The following is a 24,737-nucleotide window of genomic DNA, read 5'->3' as shown; positions in this document are numbered from 1 at the left end:
GCCTCGCTCAAACACACACCGCAGCAAGTGTGTGTGTGATCGGAGTAGATTGTTTAATCTTTACCTCCCTGCTGCCCGTGTAATTAGTGCCTTGCCTAAAGGTACATAACAACTGTTTATGGTTCATCTTGAATCTGGCTAAAATGGAAAGTATTTATCAGATTCTTGCAAATATGTTGGCAGTTTGTTGCAACAGGCGGCATATGTGGTGTATAACAACGATACACTTGTGCTATTAGGACTGTTAAAAATCCATCCTGATGCTGCCTGGAAATGTTGATACTTAACAGTTCTCTAAGTGAAATATAAAGACATGGGTTATGGCTTGGTGATCGTAATCGGAGCCGGAGCCGGGGGTCTTCAGAGTTACCGGACATTGTGCTTGGCAGTTTGTGAAGTTAGCCTTTGATTCCTTACAAACACCAGCAAACTGGACCATATTACACCAGGAAACTGGACCATATTACACCAGGAAACTGGACCACATTACACCAGGAAACTGGACCACATTACACCAGGAACCTGGACCACATTACACCAGGAAACTGGACCGTATTACACCAGGAAACTGGACCGTATTACACCAGGAAACTGGACCATATTACACCAGGAAACTGGACCATATTACACCAGGAAACTGGACCATGTTACACCAGGAACCTGGACCACATTACACCAGGAACCTGGACCACATTACACCAGGAACCTGGACCACATTACACCAGGAAACTGGGCCATATTACACCAGGAAACTGGGCCATATTACACCAGGAAACTGGGCCATATTACACCAGGAAACTGGACCACATTACACCAGGAAACTGGACCATATTACACCAGGAAACTGGGCCATATTACACCAGGAAACTGGGCCATATTACACCAGGAAACTGGACCATATTACACCAGGAAACTGGACCATATTACACCAGGAAACTGGACCATATTACACCAGGAAACTGGACCACATTACACCAGGAAACTGGACCACATTACACCAGGAAACTGGACCATATTACACCAGGAAACTGGACCATATTACACCAGGAAACTGGACCACATTACACCAGGAAACTGGACCATATTACACCAGGAAACTGGACCATATTACACCAGGAAACTGGACCATATTACACCTGGAAACTTGACCACATTACACCAGGAAACTTGACCACATTACACCAGGAAACTGGGCCACATTACACCAGGAAACTGGACCATATTACACCAGAAAACTGGACCATATTACACCAGGAAACTGGGCCATATTACACCAGGAAACTGGACCATATTACACCAGGAACCTGGACCATATTACACCAGGAACCTGGACCATATTACACCAGGAAACTGGTCCATATTACACCAGGAAACTGGACCATATTACACCAGGAAACTGGACCACATTACACCAGGAAACTGGACCATATTACACCAGGAAACTGGACCACATTACACCAGGAAACTGGACCACATTACACCAGGAAACTGGACCATATTACACCAGGAAACTGGACCATATTACACCAGGAACCTGGACCATATTACACCAGGAACCTGGACCATATTACACCAGGAACCTGGACCATATTACACCAGGAAACTGGTCCATATTACATCAGGAAACTGGTCCATATTACACCAGGAAACTGGACCACATTACACCAGGAGACTGGACCCCATTACACCAGGAAACTGGTCCATATTACACCAGGAAACTGGACCACATTACACCAGGAAACTGGACCATATTACACCAGGAAACTGGACCATATTACACCAGGAAACTGGACCATATTACACCAGGAACCTGGACCATATTACACCAGGAACCTGGACCATATTACACCAGGAACCTGGACCATATTACACCAGGAAACTGGACCATATTACACCAGGAAACTGCCGACTGCAGACGTGGGAAATGCAGTCATTTTTTTCTGCTATTAAAACATGATTTGTAATGTGAATTTGCAACACTTTAAACTACAAATAATAGTTTTGGACGTGACATCAGAGATTGCGCATGCTTTCGGTGAAAGGATCGTCGTAGCTGCTTCAACTGTGATTCCTTCACGAGGAGCGACCAGGATTTCAAACACAGATTGGGTCGAAATCCGGCCCGATCCAAAAAATAGTCGCACGACTGGAAAATCAGCTCAAAACGAGCCGACAATTGCAGTGTCTGCCCGGCTTTACAGGCTGAGCTCACAAAGACGCATGTAAGTGGAGTATAATGGGCTGATGCCGGCAGCGTTGTCATTAGTGGACCGGTACATGAATTTATAAGTAAAGAAGGCTGATGGCTCTAGTCTGGTACAGGACAAGCACTCCTAACCTGGCTGATTAAATTACATCCTGGTAGTTTTTACGGTGTTTGTCTGACTTTAACCTCAGGTGGTGCTGGGTTTTGAATCAACTTTTTGTGCCTATTTCCATTTTTTAACTAGAGAGCACGAAGGAAGTGAGAATGAAGTAGAAAAAGATGGAACTATGCACTATAGTGAAAAAGACTAATTGGATGTCTTGAATATCCCGGCGCTTCCTTCTTTCCATATATTGATGACGACATGCAGATTTCCTAATGATGTACAATAACCACACAAGTTAGACATTGTGTTGCACATAGTGACACACACCGTCTCGTTACTTGCATCTTTAAGATCTCCAGCCCTCCCTACACTTACATACACGCATCCCTGCTGTGTGCAGGGTTCACAGTAACGGCATGCGCGTCTCCGAGGACGACAGAAAGAGGATATGGGAATCTAAATAAAGCTATGTGTGCTTGGCTAATGAAAAAGCCTGTATTCCCAACAGTCTCATCAGGAAAAATGAGCTTTTATCAGAGACGGAGTTACCAGCATTTCAGGATTTTCTAACATCTAAAAACCTCCTTCCTACCACGAGAGGATGCTTTTTCTTATATCACCTTTTGTCTTTACAAAAATAAATGCAGATAATTCTTGCAGAGAGCACTGCTTTTTAAATCCTGAAACCCTGGAGTTAAATTGCAACTCATGGATGATGCAGGTTCTTTGCATAAGGTGCTTTGTTTAGTCTGTGAGACCGCAATGTTTTATCCTTTTAACAGTTGATCAGAAATCACCTGGTTTGAGTCGACTCTTCATAGTTTAATTGTATATTCAAAGAAATGCATAATAGGAAATCTAAGCATTTGCATTGTTTGTGTTTTCAAGAAAATTTACGGTAAATAGCAACAACTGCATTTCCTCAAATAAGACCTTCCTTTACTTAAAGCAGCACAACGTAACTTTCAGCTTTTCTGAGTTTGGCGGCATCTTTTGGACAAAAGCGGTAGTGCTTTACCAGAAAGAACACTACGTTTCCCATGAGCACCAGCGCGTACTGCCGGAAAACTCCTGTCCCGTCGCTGCATTTGTTTTGAGAGAAGACGGGACGCTTTTCTGTTTCACCAAGTGAACAGACGGAATGCAAAAAAAAGATGTTAAACTGCTGGAAAGGAACTGGAATATACCTTAAACAAGGAAGCCAGGTATATGGAGAAAATAATGATTATTAACGGTTTGGATCCATATGAAATCACTACTAAAGAATGGAGCACTCCGTCGGAGCTGCACTCTTTAGTAAGGATTTACTGCCGCAGTTCTGCACAACCCACGTCTCCGGCTACCTTGTTTAGGAGTGTTTGGCAGCTGCTTTGGTAAATGTTTGACTCACCATGTGTTTCAATAAATTTGTATAATAGTACAACATACAGTACATGTTTTGTATCCCTCTTACTTCTCTTTTCTTTTTTTTTGACTGCTATATTATGTTGAAGAGGCTCCGAGGCGTGGGCAATATTTTTGTTTTCCTCGTGAAATTATTTTTTTCCTCTGCAGCTACAAATAAGAGTTAATATTTTTTCCTCAACAAACTAGTTTTATCTGAAGATTGGGGTTAATTGCACCGCAGAGAGCTGGCCAGCAACTGCGTTTAGCTGGCGAAGTGGGGAATAAAACTCGTGTTTTGATCCGACCCGGTCTGTGTGAGTGTTTGTGGTTTAAGGCTGTTTATGGTTCTGCGTTAAATCGATGCAGAGCCTATGGCGTAGGGTAGGCGGCGACACGTACCCTACGCCGTAGGTCTGCGTCGATTTAACGCAGAACCATAATTCAGGCTTTACTGTGTGAAAGGTTTGGTCGTTACAGCCGCGATCCAAGCGAGCCGACGACTCTTTCACTCTTTTTTTTTTTTTTTTCTCCCCCTTGTCTTCACACATATTAATGATTGATACCATGACGGTAGAAACCAAAAGTATATATATGTGCATTATTACTATATTTAATATATATACATATATATACGCCTACATATGCGTACACATACATAAATATACACATACAAGCCATTTTCGTCTCGACTGCGAATCGGGAAGGAGGGGGAAGTGACGTATGCCGTAAAGCAGTCAAAGCCGTAAAATGTGTAGTTTTTTTAGTGTGGCAGGGTTCCTACCATGCTCCTCAAAGTTACATAGTGCCAGTGAAGGCGACCATGACAGAGGTTCATTAGACCTGTTGGAAGTTGATGTACCATCACAATGACTCTGGAAATATGATATTAAGGTGGAAAAGTTACGTAGTGTCGCTTTAAGGTTCCACGCCTTAGTTTCAGTTTTTTGAAATACAATTTTTTTTGTTGTTGTTTTCCTATAGTATTTTGATTTCTCAAAATGAAATAGGGAATGATGCACAAAAGCTCTTGTTGTTTCACAGTGTTTTCCTCATCGCGATAATGTGCCTTCAATATTCTGAAAAAGATGTAGACTTGAGAGAAAAGAGAAACTTGTGCCTGGAAGTAGTGTGGACAAAGTATTTAACAGGCAAACAAACTCAAAATGCTTACTACGCTTTGACCTAAATTGATTTAAATTAAAACCCTTTTTGGATTCAACTGTCCGGTATTGAGGTGATGTGAAGCTGTGTAACGTGTAGAGCGCATGGGTAATTGTTAATAGGTCTTTTAACTGCATTTTTCAGAAAACCGACCTGGCAAATAAATCTCTCTTCAATTCAGTTCAGTTCAATAAGCTTAATTTGTCCCCACGGAGCTCTTGAGAGGCACGTTGTAGCAGCATGACGTGGATCACAAGACGTGTCATTAAACAGTAAAAACAGAATAAAAAAAGGAAGTACAGGTATAGGCGATACACAACATACAACAACACTGTAACACAAGTATTTCCAGATGTTATGGGTGTGAAACAGCTGGCTGTATGAAGAAAGTGCAAGAATATTAACATGATTCCTCCTGTTATTGTTAGCACTGTCATAGTGTGTTAATAACATCCATTATTTTCCATAACAGTAAATGGGGGCCATCTTTAGAATTAGTCCTTTTCTTTACTGTAGGGATTTACTTTTTTCATCTGTCAAAGAAGAAATGGAGGTCCTGTTGTTGAACACTAAAGACACTAAAGTTGCTACATTAAACTATTGCGCTCCCTGCAGTGCATCAAATTGAAATCCCTTAATTTTCTTTATTAGAAATAGGCTTGTGTTGAAAAAATTGATTTTCAAATTCTAAATCGATTCTCATATTAATTCCTAAAAATCGATTAATATGTCTATAGATCGATTTTATTCATTTTTTTTCATCATTACATTACAATTTTTGGTATTTTTTTGTTTATGCCCAAAAAAGGATGTTTTGTTGGACATGATGTTTTTTGCCTTTTAAATATGTTTAAAGGTATGAAAACATTAAAGTTTTCAGTTATAATTGCATAAATGGTCTATATTTCATTATATTTATTATTATATTTATATTTATATATTTCATACTTTCTTGGAGTTACATTTGCTTAAAATTTTAAAAACCAAATTCTCAAAAATTAAAAACCGAAAATGGAAAAAATTAAAAAGGAATGTGGGAAAAATTAAAGGCGATTTCGTCTCTGTTTCCTCTCTGGATCTGTTTGATAATTCTACACGATGTTTCTGAAAGCAGTTCTATCAGCATTCTGGGAGCTGATTGGTCCTTACAGCATCATTAGCTGCAATACTTGCTGTTGAATCTCAATATAATACTAGTAGTAATATTTTGCATAACTACAGTCATATAATTCATGCAGCAGCTCAAAAAACAGTTTTAATAACACTAACCCAAATCAATATCGGAATAGAATCGGATCGAGTCAAATCCTGATAATCGATTCTGAATCTTAAGAATCAGAATCAAATTGATTCTTGACATTTTAATTGATCCCCAGCCCTGATTAGAAACCTTTTTCTTTTGTTTCCTCTAGACGGGCTTTTATTTTAAAGGAAAACCGGACATAAGTTGCCACTGAAGACCTGGCTGATCCGACGTGGTTGAGTGGGAATTAAGCAGAGGTGTATAATCCAGGTGTATAATCCAGGTGCCATAAAGTAAAAACCCAGTCCAAGTTGTTCCAACCAAATACTAAAGCAGCTCCTCAGCAGGTAAATGGAAGGTCCTTAGTGAAAACCCCTGTTCTAAATGTACAGGCTGATCCAGAAACAGCAGGGTTTTTATTTTATGGCATTTGGATTAAACACCTCTGCAAAAAACAACCAATTCCCATGTTGCAAACAGCAGAAATTGCTGTAGCATTGTCTTCACATGCTTCTTCAGAGGGTTGGATCAACTGCTGGACAGGGTTTTTACTTTATGGCTCCTGGATTATTCACCTCTGGAATTAAGCAAACAGCCCCAGCGATGGATACAAAGCTGCCACTTTGACAAGTGCCTAATTCAGTACAATAAAGTGTGAAAAACAGCATCATTATTTCAAGAAACTGATTCAATAAAACTGGTTAAAATTCAAGGTTGAAATCATGCAAATAATGACAACAGTGACTACGTTTACATGCAGTCTAAATTCAGGTTATTATATATATATATTCCGGTTACTGAAACATTCAGAATATTCCGTTTACATGGTAATTAATCATTCAGGATATCTGGATCAAACCAGCGACGCACGGAGAACGTGATGACGCAATTCCCGTCATTTCTGCTTCTTCTTCCTGTATCCAAATTCAAAACAAATGCTGCTTCACGCAACTTTTCTCTCACCTTCTTGTAAATCTTCTATCCCGGTACTTTCTACCGTCTACAAATGCAGAAATGTTCATATCCTTCATTACATTTATGAAGTGATTAGTCTCCTCCTGGTCTTGTTTCTCCGTGTTTATAAGAACTTCCTGGACTCAAAAGACCAGGATTCCTTGTGAACAGAGCATGTGCAGAAAACAAATTCTTGTTCCGTTTGATGGGGATATTCCGTTTGGTGTTTACATGACCCAATATTCAGGTTTAAAAAGGAGTAACCCAGGGGTCATGTTGGGGTTTTTAAAAACCAGAATATGAGCAAATTCTGGTTATTCAAAGGGGTTATTGGTGTTTACATGGCCGTGCAAATTCGGCCAATATTCAGGTTTTAAAAGGGTTATTGATGCATGGAAACGCAGTCACTGGTGATTTCAATCATGTCTCCCCCTCTGCCACATTTCCAACGCTTCAACAAATTGTTGGTCGCTTGTGAAATGACCAAATACATTTATATATATATATATATATATTATTCGGGTTTTAAAAGGGTTATTGATGCATGGAAACGCAGTCATTGGCTCTAATTATTGTTGTATTTATTTTACAATCCAGTGAAAATGAGAGATTACTAGTTAACCATCTTTAAGCTCTTCACATGGTTGTGTTGAGGCGGAGCTGCAGTCTTGTGTCCACATGTCTGCATGTTGTTGTGTCTGCAGGACCACGTCCAACAACAAACACTCAAAGGGACGTGTCACACAGGATCCTGCTTTAGTCCTGAGCCAGCGTTGGTTCTGCACATTCTGAGGAGCTTTCGTACCACTCCAACACAGCTTTCTGAACAAATACTCTCCACCTTCCACGCTGGTGCATCTCCTCGTGTCGAATTAGGGTCAAAAGAGGTCTCGTGTCGGGTCGTACAGTTGTTTGGGAAGTATTGAAGGAAAACATTTACTCTGTGTTTGAGTTTGCGGTGACAAAGCAGCTGACGCTGCAGTGAAACAAATGATTCAGCCTGTTCTGAGTGGAAAGAATGTTAGAAATCACTGTGGTTTTAACATGCATCTATGGCCTGGGCCCACTTTTGGTTTGGTCATGAGAAAAGGTCTATTTTGGGGGGGAAAAAAATCCTCAACCATGTAAAGGACGAATCAACTCTGTATGAAACTGGTTTGTCATTAAAAATGAATTGTCAATCTATGCAGATAAATACCTGGCATGCTAGTCACAGACAGCTTTTAGTTTTCTCTTTGTCATTTTCAAATTCCTTTCTTTCCTTTTAGCGTTAGCTAGATTATATAAAGATGTCCTCATATTCTCCTTTTTAGTTACTAACACATGAATGAGTCAGCGGTCAGGGATTTGCTTTTGATGTCTGTTTGAATTTTACAAGTCGACTTGTGTCTGTTCATTCAAAAAGAAAACTTTAGTCGGATATTTTAATGTATGTTTTGCCTTTCTTTTTTTTTCAGGGAATTGTAAATGTTTTTTATTTTTTAAACCCTCCTATTCATACTTGTGAGACAAAAAGTTGAATGACTAAGATAATAATAATAGTAGTGAGCTGATTATCAGTGGTGTTAAACATGAGGATGTTAAACATGAGGATGTTAGACCGGCTCGCCGAAGCAACACATCTTTCACAAAAGCTGCTGTAACAACTTTGAACCAGGTCTGCAGAAACGGGTCAGGAAATTGTACACACATACGAAGTGACAGTAAAGAAATACTGCACACGCAAACGCAGGTGAGAGGACAGGAATCTCACTCTGGAAATCCTCTCATCTGCCGCACGGACACTCACCTGCAAACTTCCTGATAATTACCTGTTTCATCTTGACATTTTTGGCTTGGCTGATTAGGACATTTGATTTAAAAAAAAACAACCAAAAAAAACCCCTGGGATTGCAATAGGCCTGTGTTGAAAAAAAATAAAAAAATTTCCAATTCTAAATCGATTCTCATATTAATTCCTAAAAATTGGTTCATATGTCTCTAGATCGATTTTTTTTTGTTTTTTTTGTTATTTTTTTGTTATTTTTTTATTTTTTCTCTGATCATTACATTACAACTTTTGGTATTTTTTTGTTTATGCCCAAAAAAGGAATGTTTTGTTGCACACGAGCATAACTAGTGCCATGTTTTTGCCTTTAAATATGTTTAAATGTATGAAAACAGGTATGAAAACATAAGTTTTCAGTTATAATTGCATACATTGTCTATATTTCTTTGCTTTATATACTGTCTTGTTACATTTGCATAAAATGCTAAAAACCAAATTCTCAAAAATGGGAAAAAATAAAACCGATTTCATCCGTCTCTGTTTGCTGCTCTGGATCTGTTTTGATAATTCAGCATTCTGGGAGCTGATTGGTCCTTACAGCATCATCAGCTGCCAATACTTATAATACCAGTATCAATATGTTGCATAACTACATATATATATATATATATATATATATATATAATTCATGCAGCAGCTGAAAAAACTGTTTTAATAACACTAACCCAAATCAATATCAGAATCGGATTGAATCAAAGCGTGATAATCGATTCTGAATCTTAAGAATCGGAATAAATTCTTGACATTTGAATGGATCCCCAGCCCTAGATGCAATGCATAGTTAGTGATCAAATGAACTGGGCATGATGCAAGTCTGTCATCTTATCTTTCTGTAAGTGAACCGGCTCATCTCACAACTCCACCTATTGTTGTGCCTGAGCTGCACCAGAAACTGCATTTGAGCGACCGAGTCAACAGCGGGGTTAATCTTGGACAAAGTCTCAGCCATTGTTTGTCTTTCTAAAGGAACACTTGAGTGATTTATAACTTCTTGTTTTGCTTGGAGCTGTTGGCTCCGGTGTGGTGTGAGGATGGGGTGAGTCCGGAGGGAGTAGCAGAGGCCATGGAGTGAGGAGAAGGGGGTGGAGGTCAGGCCTGGGAGCGGGAGAAGAGCAAAGGATTTTTAGGGATCAGAAGCAGAGGTGTGTAAGTGAGAAGTGCGGCGTTGCGTGGTGGGGAGGAGACGAGCAGGAAATCCCATTGTATGGCCGCTCCAGCCATTTCCTGTTTGTGTGCCAGCTGCACTTCCCTCCTTCCTGTTGTACCCAGGAAGTCGCTATCACATTCCTCGCAGATCAGCTCTGCGTGTGAATGTGTGAATGTGTCTGAGAGATCTGAGGACATTGTCTTTGTCAATACCTGCGTGTTGGAGGCTCGTCGGGCCTGTTTTAGATGATGCACACATCCAGAGAACCTGCTGGAACCTTGAATCCAGGGCTGGGGATCCATTCAAATGTCAAGAATCAATTATTAAGATTTGATCCGATTTGATTCCGATATTGATTTGGGTTAGTTTTATTAAAACTGTTTTTTGAGCTGTTGCATGAATGATATGACTGTAGTTCTGCAACATATTAATACTAGTATTATATTGAGATTCAACAGCAAGTATTGCAGCTAATCATGCTGTAAGGACCAAGCACCTCCCAGAATGCTGATAGAACTGCTTTAGGAAACATCGTGGGTCAGAATTACCAAACAGATCCAGGGAGGAAACAGAGACGGAGGAAATCGCTTTTATTTTTTCCCACTTTTTGAGAATTTGGTTTTGCAATTTGGTTACATTTGCATTTTTTGCATTTTATGCAAATGTAACCCCAAGACAGTATATAAAGCAAAGAAATATAGACAATTTATGCAGTTATAACCTAAAACTTTAATGTTTTCATACCTTTTAAACATATTTAAAGGCAAAAACATGGCACTAGTTATGCTCGTGTGCAACAAAACATTCCTTTTTTGGGGATAAACAAAAAAATATCAAAAGTTGTAATGTAATGATGAAAAAAAAAAATCGATCTTTAGACATACGAATCAATTTTTTAGGAATTCATATGGGAATCGATTTAGAATCGGAAAATCGTGTTTTTTTGTTTTTTGTTTTTTCCCAACACAGGCCTACTTGACCCCAACGTGGGACAGATCAGCAGTTGAGTCGTGTATTACAGAAAAATCTGAGTTAAGTTTCACAATAAATGGAGCTAGTGTTAATGCTAACAGTTTTTTGTAAAAAGAAAAGTTTCTGCTAATCTAATTTTCTGAGGAAATTCAATTCAAGTTATTAGGAACTGAATACTACTTAACACTCAAAGGTGAATCAAGAAAATGAAAATGAAGGTAATCACAATCAATAAAAGAAAGTAGGAGAGAGATGTGAGCTTGAATTCTCCAGAGATCACCATGAATGCCTTTTCAACCTGGTAACACAGATGGACAGCCAATAGGACACATTTCTAAACAGCAGGGATGCGTTTTAACAGTAAGAAGTTCACGATTACGCCCTCTGGGGTGAATAAGCACTGCAATCCCTCCTCCTTTACATCTACTGCCGTCTCTGCGTGTAGAAAGATGTGTTGCAGTCTTCATCAGTGCCCCAAGCTTGTCCATTTAACCCACCAGTAATCTTATATTCCCCATGCAGATTAAGGGAATTGATGGTGTAAGCTTCCTCCTCCTTCCTCTCCCTACTAACTAACTGGATTTGGGATCCTGTCCTGAGCTTTAGAAGACACAGCAGTTTGCTCTACATGCAGAAAACCTTCGTATTGTCATGATTACCCATAATAGACGTTAGTAAGTGGTAGAATTACATTCAGAACTCCCTTAAGCAGCACAGTATCTAAATACAGTTAGAAATATAGGAGAACTGGTAGGAAATCCCAAAAAAGACAAAATCCACAACATAATATGAGCAGAGCTAATAGGCTGCCACTAGTGTGGCCCCAGGTAAGAACTGGTGGCCATTTAAATACACTAAGATATAATCTGGTCGCACATTTCACTGTTTAAGGGTCAATGACGTGATGTAGGGCTGGGCGATATATCGAGATTTTAATATATATCGATATATTTTCAAACGCAATATGGTACGAGACAATATTGTTTCTATCGATTATTTAAAATCTTTTTTTTTTTTCTTTAATGATTTTGATATAGCTTATTTTGTGACAAATTGACTTGAATGTTTTATTTGATATTTGCACAACTGTCAACCTCAGTGGAAAAGTCTGCCTGCTACTGTCTACATTGTATTAATTACACAGTGTATTTTAATTTAATTGTTATGCAGGAAAGGGATATTTGTTTTATTTTATTCAAGAAGCATTTTTATTCTATATATGCAGGCAGTTTATTTTGATTTCATTTGTTTTATACATTTTGATATTGTGCAGACCTCTGTTAATAAAGGAACCTGTGTGACATTTGGCACGAGGCTTTGTATTAAAACTGACTGTTTTTTTAAGGGTTTGCCTCAGAAAAAAATGAAGCTAACAGAGATGCTAACAGAGATGCTAACAGAGATGCTATGCTATAATGCTTTGGGGGAAACCCCAATTATGGCGCAGAAAAAATATCGATATATATCGAGTATCGCCATTCAGCTAGAAAATATCGAGATATGACTTTTGGTCCATATCGCCCAGCCCTAACGTGATGCCTACATTTTCTGAAAAACTGATTTTTTTTCAATTCAAAAAAGGTTTAAATGGATAAAAAAATACCATATATATGAACTACCTGTCCCACATATGGACTCACTTGAATTTGACAAAAAATACTAGTTATTTGGGATTTTGTTGTTGTTGTTTTAAGCGTCACTCTAAATGTATTTAAATCAATCTTCTTCTATCTGGCAGGATTTCTGAACTGTCTTGTAGTGTGTAAGATTGCAACACATTTGTATTTATATTTCCATCATAATGAGGATGTAATATCATGTGGCGTGACCATTAAAAAAATAACAATTTTTGTATAATACTGAAAACTTGTAAAAAAAAGATGTCAAGATGTTAAGGAAATGAATTTATTTTAATATGAATCCTGGTTGCACCACATGACCTTTTTAAGGCTAGTGCCAATTCATCTTGAAAAAAAACTCTGAAATCACTTAATTTAAAATTTTTATATGAATTTACGTCTACACAACATTCTTAATGTTTGAACTACTGCAATAGATATTCTTTTTTTTAAATTATTTTAAAATTGACCTGTTGAAAATCCTTATTGGTCATTGACTCTTACACATGTCATTCTGACTGAATCACGTATCTTAGATTGTACAAAGTTTTGGTGTCTGGTCTGTCAGACCATTCTCTCCATGTTGAAAATGAAGCTTTTTTTTGCTTGTTGCATAACATAAATGACAAACCCTGTTTTCCTCTCACTGTCCTTCTTGTTTTTGCCTCCGCAGTAGAAGAAGGGGAGTCGTCGGAGTGCGGAGGGACCTGGGACGAGTCACCTGTCCAGACGGGTTAGTGTGCACACACTTTTAACTCTCGCATTAACACACACGACACTGAAGTCTTTACGTCTCTCACACATAAACCCACAGATTTACACAATTTGTAAAATCAGCTCTGCAGGATTTCTGATGTCTCGCTCAGAGGGAGACTGAAGAGGAGAGTAAGGAAAAGACAAAGATTTAGTGAACACAGAAGCCGGGGTGGGTGAATCTGTTTAAGCATTAGGAGAAGAGAAAATCATGAGAGAGAAAAGAAGAGATTTTAAAAGAGAATGATGGGGAGATGTGGAAAGAAACAGAGCACTGGGTCTCTGGAGTGGGACTGAATTGAAAGAGATTGTGGTGGAGGAGTGGGGGGCAGGCAAGAGAGGGATTTGTGTGCTTTTTCACTACTCTCTATGGTCCGCCGATATCCTGGGAGGAAGTCGGAGAGATGGTTGAGCTTTTCTTTTTGTTCTTTTCTTGGATTTTTGTTTTTCCTTGTGGTTTCTGGAAACCAGTCTCTCCATTTCCCCCCCTCCCTCCCTCCTCCATCTTCTCCCTCGTTTCCATCGCAAGATGGAAGTTTGAAATGATCCTCACTTGCTCTTTTGCTTTAGGTGAAAAAGAGGAACGGGTGAATCAAGTGCTCTCAGAGGAGCATGTGTGGAATGAGAAATAATTCACTTTTTCTTTTTTTTAATCAAAATTGAAAGATACATTTTTGAAAACTAGTTTTAAACAGATGTGTGATTTGTTTCTTGTAGTGAAACAGCTCTCATTCAAAGCCACTTTTGCATGTACAAACCATCACATCAAGTGAGATATTACTGAGACTTGTTCTGGTTAATAAACACCATCTTGGTTGGGAGCTCGGCAAGACGTTTCTCGTGTAAGTAAAACATTCTCAACTGTTTGCAAATGGGCTCTTATATTGAACAAATAATGTGTTGAAGCTGATTGGATAAAAGCTCACAGAGCTCACTGTTGATCGTCTTGAAATAAACAGTTTAAATTGCTTTCAAAAGCCAACACCAAGACCACAAGTGTGCACATTCAGTTTAAGTTTAATTCCTCTTTAATTCAGAATTAAAATTAAATCTGATTTAAAATGAGTAAACATTACCATGTAAACACCTAATTCCGAATGAAAATGGCCATTCCCCATTAAACTTTCCGAAGTAAGTGGCTGGTTTATTCCAATTTTAAATCCGAATAGAATAATTCCGTGATCATGTTTACACTCATTGCTCTTTAAATTCATTTGTGTATCCATCCGTGCTCTTTCTCCATTGGTTGGCGGCGGAGGGTGCACCAGTATATACGACAACTGCTGTCACGAGCTGAATGTTCTTGTGTCGGAGATCAAGGAAACGCAGAAGTGAACTATCTGTCGTCCACGGCACAGCTCGGCTACTAACAGCATCCTCACCGTTGAGCGTTCAGCAAAGATCATCACTATTTCACAAACGCTGGCAAAAAAGTGCCAGAACAGCTGTAGGTGTTTGTCCGCTGTAGCCAGTTTTTCTGCTCCTGTTTGCAGCCTATCAGAGAAGAGTTAAACACTTCCTCTGACTGGATCCCAGCAGGGAAATAAGATACTGCTGAATGTGGTAAATATGCGGTTATCTCTCTCTCTCTCTGCTCTGGCCCGGTCTCTCGTTAAGCTCTACAGGGATGGGAGGAGAGGAAAGTACGACCCCTGGGGGGTCGATGACGTGCTCAACCTTCCTATTTCCCTTTCTTCAAACCTGTGCTAACTCCCCCCCCAGGGGCCGGTGTGTGTGTGTGTGTGTGTGTGTGTGTGTGTGTGTGTGTGTGTGTGTGTGTGTCGGGGTGTGCGTGTGCAGAGGGGTGCTGACTGAGGTCCTGGGTGGCTCACTAGAACTGCTGTGTGTGTCAGTTCCAGCAGGAAACTCAAGTCTCATGACACACACACACACACACACACACACACACACACACACACACACACACACACACACACACACACCTATCTGAAACTCTTCCTCCCATGAAAACACACTGTCCCATATTCCCTTACTCAGCCACTCTTTTCAGTTTGAATTTCAACATGTATTCCCTTTCCCGGCATCGTCTGCATCAGATTTTCCCTACTCCAGTAAATCCTTCTCTCATCCCGGCTGTTCATCATGACCACTGCTTGCCATTTTATGCCTCTTTACTTTAATGTTTTGCTTTTTTTTTGCTCTTCATTTATGCACACATGATTCTAGAGGTGAGAATTGGAGCCTTCCCTCATTAACAAGAAGAAAAACATCGTCGTTTCCATCACTTCCAGAGCATCAGTGACTACGTTTACATGCAGTCAAAATTGGGGTTATTGCTAATATTCCGGTTACTGAAACATTGGGAATATTCCGTTTCCATGGTAATTAATCATTCAGGATATCTGGATCAAACCAGCGACGCACGGAGAACGTGATGACGCAATTCCCGTCATTTCTACTTCTTCTTCCTGTATCCAAATTCAAAACAAATGCTGCTTCAACCAACTTTTCTCTCACCTTCTTGTAAATCTTCTATCCCGGTACTTTCTACCGTCTACAAATGCAGAAATGTTCATATCCTTCATTCCATTTATGAAGTGATTAGTCTCCTCCTGGTCTTGGTTTCTCCGTGTTTATAAGAACTTCCTGGACTCAAAAGACCAGGATTCCTTGTGAACAGAGCATGTGCATATTCAGGTTTTAAAAGGAGTAACCCAGGGCTCATATTAGGGTTTTTAAAAACCAGAATATGAGCAAATTCTGGTTATTCAAAGGGGTTATTGGTGTTTACATGGCCGTGTAAATTCAGGTTATTTCCAATATTCGGGTTTTAAAAGGGTTATTGATGCATGGAAACGCAGTCAGTGTTTACAAGGATGGAGGACACAGGAATGTACTTTAAACACATCTTTTAAATGATTTCAGCTTCTTTTTCTTTACACTTTTTTCTATGCCAGGCCTCTTTCTCCTTTTCACGATCTCTGTAAAATGTGTGTTGAGTTTTGAAAGACTTCTGAACGTAAAGGTGGAGGGAGTGAGGAGGAGGGTGACTCCACTGCATGCTCCCCCTCTTTACATTTCCTCATCTATTTGTTTCTTTCTCTTTCTCGTCGGTCCCCCTGTCCCATATCAACCCTACCAAGAATTATGGCACCTCAAGAACCTCTAGTTCTTTACTTCCATCTGCACATGCTGCCTTTCAAAATGACACTCTCTCCGTTCCTAAAGGACCAGGAGAAACGGTCATCTCGTCAGACGTGTGCACAGGTTGATGAAATCATTCATTCTCTATCTCTCGCCACGTTTTTCCTCCATTTCCATCTACTGTACTGTAGGCAACACACACACATTTCCACACCTCCTCTTGGTGTGTGTTCGCTCAGACACTCAGTCACAGACTAAGAGAGCCAATGAGTCATGATGGAAAACGCTTGTCAAATCCCCCGGCTGAAACTGAGAATCTGAGACCTACTGGATTATTGTTATTCACAGTATGAGAGCGTTGCTGTTGAGGACGTGTCTTGAACCGACCAGTGTACAGATCTGGATTAATAAGGAACGTGTGCGTTTGGTTTACAGAAGTGCAGTTGCTAAATAGATTTCTAAAACACAACACGGGTGTTTTATTTTAGGGTGATCTTTATGTATTTTTACTTGTATTTCTTTTTAAGCTTTTTTTATTTAGTTGTATAATTAGAATATGCAGTGGTAGAAGTTTAAAAAAGGGACAGAAAAGCAAAACAATAACCTTCTTTTTGCTTTTTTTAGTTCATAATCCAGTATGGGATCCAAGGCTGATAAAGCAATAAGTGTTGGTAGCAAAGACGATAACTTTCTGTATATTTGTGAATGATATAGGTCTTGAAGTAATTTTTAATGGCTTTAAAAAAAGTGTAAGTAGGTGTGTGGTGGAGGCTACGGCAGGACAGAGCAACCCTTCCACCCTGAAGGGTTTTACGGTACGTGCGGATCCCCAGTGTTCTGCAACCTGGACGTCTATAAGCCAGCACTGACATGCACTTGTCTTTTGTCCAAAAACAATAAAAAGAAAAAAATCTAAGAGCTATGTTTGACTTCATCTCCAGTTCATAATAGTATCCGTGGTTAGAAACTGGGAGATGGTATTTAATTCCAACGCTGTTGTTTTGTGTGGGCAATGTCCACCGCCATGAGAATCGTGACCCATGACTGCTCAAATGCAAAACTCCTATTCATTTTTTCTAATCCTAACCATGCATTTTGAAGTTTCTTAACACTAAACAAGAGTTATAACAGTGGCTGAGCGTGGGTCTCAGTACAGAGGGGGCGGAGCATTCTCGATGGGCCCTTATGATAGTCATTTTAACGTTCAACAACAACTCATCCTACCCATCAAACAACATTTATTCTCACTTTTATTGAGCTAAGCCTATAGGCCTATGCTGCAGAAAGCAGAGTAAAGTCACAAACTTGTTCAGAAGCACGCACGCACGCACGCACGCACGCACGCACGCACGCACGCACGCACGCACGCACGCACGCACGCACGCACGCACGCACGCACGCACGCACGCACGCACGCACGCACATCAGCTGTCAATCACATGGAGCTGAAAACTCAGATAGTCACAGACGACTCAGTTCCATCTTTGATACAGCTTAAATACAAAAAAACATAACTGGTCTAAAATTACACAATCTATTTAGATAGATATAGACACAGCGGTCTATAACATCATTTCTGATTCTATAACAGAGAATAGACTCTAGTCTAGTTCTATAACAGAATAGACTCTAGTCTAGTTCTATAACAGATTAGACTCTAGTCTAGTTCTATAACAGAATAGACTCTAGTCTAGTTCTATAACAGAATAGACTCTAGTCTAGTTCTATAACAGATTAGACTCTAGTCTAGTTCTATAACAGAATAGACTCTAGTCTAGTTCTATAACAGATTAGACTCTAGTCTAGTTCTATAACAGAATAGACTCTAGTCTAGTTCTATAACAGAATAGACTCTAGTCTAGTTCTATAACAGATTAGACTCTAGTCTAGTTCTATAACAGATTAGACTCTAGTCTAGTTCTATAACAGATTAGACTCTAGTCTAGTTCTATAACAGAATAGACTCTAGTCTAGTTCTATAACAGATTAGACTCTAGTCTAGTTCTATAACAGAATAGACTCTAGTCTAGTTCTATAACAGATTAGACTCTAGTCTAGTTCTATAACAGATTAGACTCTAGTCTAGTTCTATAACAGATTAGACTCTAGTCTAGTTCTATAACAGAATAGACTCTAGTCTAGTTCTATAACAGAGAATAGACTCTAGTCTAGTTAAAGTTTAACGCTCATCTCCTTCACGGCAGCAAATTTGCCGAGTCGGCAAATTGGCTGTAACTGTTAAGGCTGATTTATGGTTCCGCGTTACACCAACACAGAGCCTACGGCGCAGGCTCTGCGTCGATTTTAACGCAGAACCTTAAATCAGGCTCACAGCCCTGATGCGTTCAGGACAGTTGTAAAGGAAGAAGTAGCCTACACTGGCCGCACAATGCACATTTTATTGTAATTATAGCCTACAATTTACGATTATAGATGAACGTATCACACAAAACGGGACCCTATCATTGGGCCCTATGAGCTTGTGGGCCCCGGGACACTTGTCTGATTTATTACCACACACACATATTGCCATGAAGCACCTGGCATTTTTGAGAAGTGTCATGACAAACTGTCCGACTACTGGGATTAAAGTTCACCGGGCGAAAATGTAATGATGAAAAAGAATCGATCTTTAGACATAAGAATCGATTTTTAGGAATTAATATGAGAATCGATTTAGAATCGGAAAATCGATTTTTTTTTTTTTTTTTTCCAACACAGGCCTAGTCGTACAGCAAGACCTGAAACGCCAATGTTGTGATGAACGTAGTGAGAGGCTGAACGTCACACGCACACAAGACATATTACATTGGAAAAATTAACAAAGAAAAGCATGAAATCTTACATTATGATGCAGCAATCCAGGTGATGTGGTAAAGAGTCTGAGGTCTGGATTTCTGCCCCCACAGTTAAACTAGATGTGAGATGGATTACACTTTTTCACAAAAGAAAGGCAACAATTGTGAAATGTGCGACATGGTACTGCTGAGGGTTAACAGTGTTAACATTCAACCGTGTTTTCTTTTTGTGAGGGTTCCCATCCTAGGATCTTGTCCTGAGAGACTGAAGAGGGTGCAGAGAAACATGTTTAGTTGTGGACGGATGATTGACTGCTATCGTTGTTGAGGACGTAGTCAACAGAAGACAAAGGCAGCAGATGATCATTCAAATGATTATTCAAAGTCAAAGCATTTATGTAATGCAGCAATGTGTAATGAATAAGTAGTGTTATAGCACAACTTCAAGTTTTAAAATAGTTACAATATAAATACGTGTGCATTTCCCTTTGCTGGTCCCTATTAACCCTTGTGCTGCCTTTGGGTCAAGGGAGGGTGAAGGGAGAAAAGAAGGAATGAAGGAAAGAAGGGAGTAATGGAAGGAAGGGAGAAAGGAGAAAAGAAGGAAGGAAGTAGGGAAGGGAGAAAAGATGGAAGGGAGGAAAGAAGGGAGGAATGGAAGGAAGGGAAAAAGGAGAAAATAAGGAAGGAAGTAGGAGAGGGAGTAAGGAAGGGAGAAAAGATGGATGGAAGGAAGGGAGAAAGAAGGAAGGAAGTAGGAAAGGGAGTAAGGAAGGGAGAAAAGATGGAAGGGAGGGAGGAAGGGAGGGAGAAAAGGAAAGAAGGGAGGGAGGAAGGAAAGGAGAGAGAAAAGGAAAGAAAGAAAGAAGGAAGTAATGGAGAAAATAAGGAAAGAAGGAAGGAAAAGCAAAGAAGGTAATAAAGGATCGAATGACGAAAGGGAGGTAGGAAGAAAAAGGAGGAAAAGAGGAAAGGAAGAAGAAAGGAGAGAGCATGGCAGGAAGAAAGAAGGATAGAAGAATTGGGTCATTTTGACCCAAAGACAGCACAAGGGTTAAAAAAAAACAACAGACTGTTGATATGTTGTCATTTCACAATTTCCCACTATGGTTTGTGAAACTCCTACATTTTTGGACATTTGGACATTTTTGACAAAAAAAAAGTATCATACGTTTTGTGAGACTTGGCTGTTTACAACTGCAGGGTAAGTGTACATAATGCATGTCCATTGTTCCAGTCTGACGCACTTACTGCTGGCTGTTTTTATGACTCAGCCAATATGCTGCTCATTTTAGAAAATATCTATTCCACTGACTGCGTTTGTGCTGCTGCTTTCAAAACCTCCCCTAGTTTAGGATGACAACAACCGCCCAGCTGTGGGTCAAGTAGGGAAATAGCACGTTTTGACAATCATTAGGATCTTTCAGTGAATGGTTGGACATTTCCAAAGAAAGGCGGAACGGCAGGGCCATCCCTGCTGGTGTGTACCCCGTGTTTGGAGGTGAGACGTACCAGTAGGAATGCAGTGGATCCCTGTAAACTCTCTGTGATGGGCAGAGCCCAGAAAAACAGGACACTGGCCCCTCTGTTTCTTTCCTTTACTTCCTCTTTCTCTCTTCCTCTTCCCCTAACCCTCTTTCCCTGATGCCCTCTGGAGGTCCATAATGTAGTTTTAATTTCCCCAAGGCTACCACAGGAAAACAGTTCCTGTGAATGTGTGAGTGAACTCTTCTTGTCCGCCTGTGACAGTGCAGGGGCTTCTGTTTTTGTTGTTATTGTCTATAACGGGGGTCGGCAACCCGCGGCTCTAGAACTGCATGTGGCTCTTTAGCGCCGCCCTAGTAGCTCCTGGAGCTTTTTCAAAAATGTTTGACTTTTTTTTCTTTTTTTCTTTTTTTCTTTTTTTTTTCTTTTTTCTTTTTTCCTTTTTTTCTTTTTTTCTTTTTTCCTTTTTAAATCTCGACATTTCAACTTTTTTCTCGAAATTTCGACTTTTTTCTCGACATTTTGACTTTTTTGACTCGAATTTTGACTCGAAGTGCATAATGAAAATAAAATCTTCCACCAGTTAGAGCTAATGAAGATACATGCAGCATGAGTTGTCTTCATTCTAAGGCTGATACAAGACTTTTCATTTTTTGCGGCTCCAGACATATTTGTTTTTTGTGTTTTTGGTCCAATATGGGTCTAAAACATTTTGGGTTGCCGACCGCTGGTCTATAACAACAAGCCTTTTTTATTTTACGTCAAACGTCTTCTGAGGTGTGTATGCGTTTGTGTGCCAACAAATGAAAAGTGAGAAGCCCTCAACGTATTAGTGGGATGTTTCTATTGATCTGGTTTTAACTGTTTGTCTTTTATACGTGTTTTTGTGCGTCTCTCTTCCTTCCATGACGCTCATGGCTCTTTCATCATCCTGTTTCCAGACGTTGGTGTTGGGTGCTGCTCTTACTTATGGCAGCACATCCCAGGGGGCGTCTGTGTGGAGCTGGGTGCATACATTTATGTGTTAGTGTGTGTTTGTGGAGTTCATCCGCTCTGCAGCTCGGCAGATCTCCCAAGGTGCAACGGGCCTTGAATTGTGAAAACACAAACACACATACAGTACATGGTCTATCAAGGCAAGTTTATTTGTATAGCACAATTCAACACAAGGTAATTCAAAGTGTTTTATATCAACATTAAAAACGGCAAGACTCAATTAAACAGTAAATAATAAATAAAATGAAATAAAATGATAAGAAAAGAGGTAAAATAATAAAAAGCACAAGTTGTTAAAAATAAGGGCAGTAGAGTACATCAGGTAAGTATTTGTTCCACCGGTGAGGAGCAGAATAACTGAACGCTGCAGAGTGTGTGTGCGTGTGCGCGTGCGTGCGTGTGTGTGCGTGCGTGCGTGCGCGCGCGCGTGCGTGCGTGTTATGTACAGTTTTTCTTGGACTGTCATTGTCACACATGCTATTTAAAAATCTTCCCAACGTGGTCATACAGGAAGTATGCCTTCAAAATAAATCAATTCAGTTGTACATTTAACAAACATAAAAAGTGGAACCAGTTTTGCAGTGTAAAACTTTCAGTTGGTCACTCCAGTGTTGGGAAGAGTCAGGACCCACCCCCCTGTTTCTGTTACTACAACAAGAAACAATTGAAATCATTGCGTCCAACACTAATAAAATCTGACATTACTGGTACTCAGTCGTGAGTACCGTATTTTCCGCAATATAAGGTGCACCACATTATAAGGCGCACCTTCAATGAATTATGTATTTTAAAACTTTTTTCCATATATAAGGCACACTGCATTATAAGGCACACTAAATATCTGGTAAAATACCGTACTATAGTGGCTGGGGTTGAGTTACGTATCTACCTGATGGAGCTGCGCTACAGGAAATGCTACAAAATCCTACAGCAAATGCAAAAAAAAAACCAAGAAGAAAAGTACCGTATGTCAAACTTTATTAACAAAATAAAAAGCAGCTTTGCTCCGTCTCGTCAAAGTCGCCATGATGCGAGTCAGCATCGCTGCTGTTGTCTTGAACGTCTGTGACGATTCCTGACGTTTTTAGCGCCGTAACTTCGGCGACACCAACTACATTACCCACAATCCCCCTGACTACATTACCCACAATCCCCCTACAGTAACAGAAATTACCGTAATGATCATAAGGCGCACTGCATTATAAGGCGCACTGACGGTTTTTGAGAAAATTAAAGGCTTTTAGGTGCGCCTTATACTGCGGAAAATACGGTATTTTACAAGCCATGCTGCATGTACAGATTTGGCTTGAACCTCGTCCGTAGCCGTGTTGAGTGTTATGTTAGTCAGCCAGGTTCCTTTTGAATCCTGGTCCAGAGGAGAGTGTGATGTGGAGAAGAATGAAAGCCTTGTGTTGAAACGGTTGGGTTTCTAAACACTCTCCTGGAAGCTCAACACACACTTTTTCCATCGTTTGATGCCTCCTTTAAGTGTTCAGAGAGAGGTGTGTGTGTTTTATGCATGCTTGGCTAGCAGATCTCCATCTCTCTTTGAGCTGCAGAACGCGGCCCGGTCAGGCCACCGCACCAGTTTCTGTCGGCCAAATCAAACACTTTAATAACAACCTTACCTTTTGCTGTATTGCAGCATGTTTTATTCCCCCTAAGTCCCCCTGTAGCTGCTGCAGCTCTGTCAGTGTACGTCTACCACCCTGGGGCAGTTCAGGAACATTTCCCAGAGTTCATTAGTTCCCTACTCTTCTCCCCACAGGACACACAGACGTGTACGGTGGTCGTGCTGACTGTATGCATTTGATTTCTTTGCTGTTCCACTTTGGTTCTTCACTTGCTGAACTTGGCAACTGCTCATTGCAGTGAAATGAATCAAGAGTCTGTGTTTAACCCTTGTACTGTCTTTGGGTCAAAATGACCTAATTCTCCTGTCCTTCTTTCCTCTTGCTCTGTCCTTCCTTCCTTCCTTCCTTCCTTCCTTCCTTCCTTCCTTCCTTCCTTCCTTCCTTCCTTCCTTCCTTCCTTCCTTCCTTCCTTCCTTCCTTGTTTCCTTGTTTCCTTCCTTCCTTCCTTCCTTCCTTCCTTCCTTCCTTCCTTCCTTCCTTCCTTCCTTCCTTCCTTCCTTCCTTCCTTCCTTCCTTCCTTCCTTCCTTGTTTCCTTCCTTCCTTCCTTCCTTCCTTCCTTCCTTCCTTCCTTCCTTCCTTCCTTCCTTCCTTCCTTCCTTCCTTCCTTCCTTCCTTCCCTTCCTTTTCTCCCATCCTCCCTTCCTTCTTTTCTCCCTTCCTTCCTTCTCTCTTTCCTTCTTTTCATTTCTCCTTCCTCCCTTCTTCTCTTCCTCCTTCATTGACCCGAAGACAGCACAAGGGTTAAGATAACTGGGCTGTGTGTGTGTTTGGATCAAGTTTTTTTTTGTTTTTTATATATGTGTTATGAGGCTAATAAGTGATTCTCTCTGCCATCTATTATGTCTGCGGATTTATTATCATTTAACTTACTAATTACCTCAATGAACTCAATTTAAGTGGTTAATGAGAGAAAACACACGCAGTCTAATAAGCACAGCCATGCAATGGAAACACACAAGCATCCACATGTACTTGCCTTTGAGCCTAACGAGTGGTGATTAGTGGGTCTCAGCTAGGCGTGGTTAGGATGTGTAACATCATTTTGCACTGTGGACTCTGTTAATTCGCTCCATTTTATCTAATTACCATGCACATGAACACACACACAGATTTGCCATTAAACTGTGCACAGAACCGCCTGTGCAGTGTTTATATCTCTCTTGCATAGATGCAAAGTGACCTTATTATTCCTCAGGCATTCATTTATATATTTATGTTTTCATTTTTTATCAAATTGCAAACAGCCTATTGTCCTGAGATTATACCTATGGCATACCTTTCCTCATTAGAGGCAAAATAGGACTGGGCGATACACCGAAAATGTACCGTTACCGGCATTCACT

At 40.1% G+C, this 24,737-nt stretch overlaps 1 protein-coding gene across 1 annotated transcript in view; it reads left to right on the top strand.

Annotated features, from left to right (window-relative positions):
• Positions 1-24,737, top strand: part of znf423 (zinc finger protein 423) — a 260,684-nt gene that overhangs the window by 29,764 nt on the left and 206,183 nt on the right. Inside the window, exon 2 of the mRNA XM_061722329.1 lies at positions 13,296-13,355. Coding sequence (XP_061578313.1) covers positions 13,296-13,355 — 60 coding nt within the window. The remainder of the gene's footprint in view (positions 1-13,295; positions 13,356-24,737) is intronic.

This window comes from Cololabis saira, chromosome 5 (assembly GCF_033807715.1).
Source record: "Cololabis saira isolate AMF1-May2022 chromosome 5, fColSai1.1, whole genome shotgun sequence".
NCBI classification, from domain to species: domain Eukaryota; kingdom Metazoa; phylum Chordata; class Actinopteri; order Beloniformes; family Belonidae; genus Cololabis; species Cololabis saira.
Note: the sequence above shows the minus strand (reverse complement) of the source record. Positions and strands in the feature narration are given on the sequence as shown.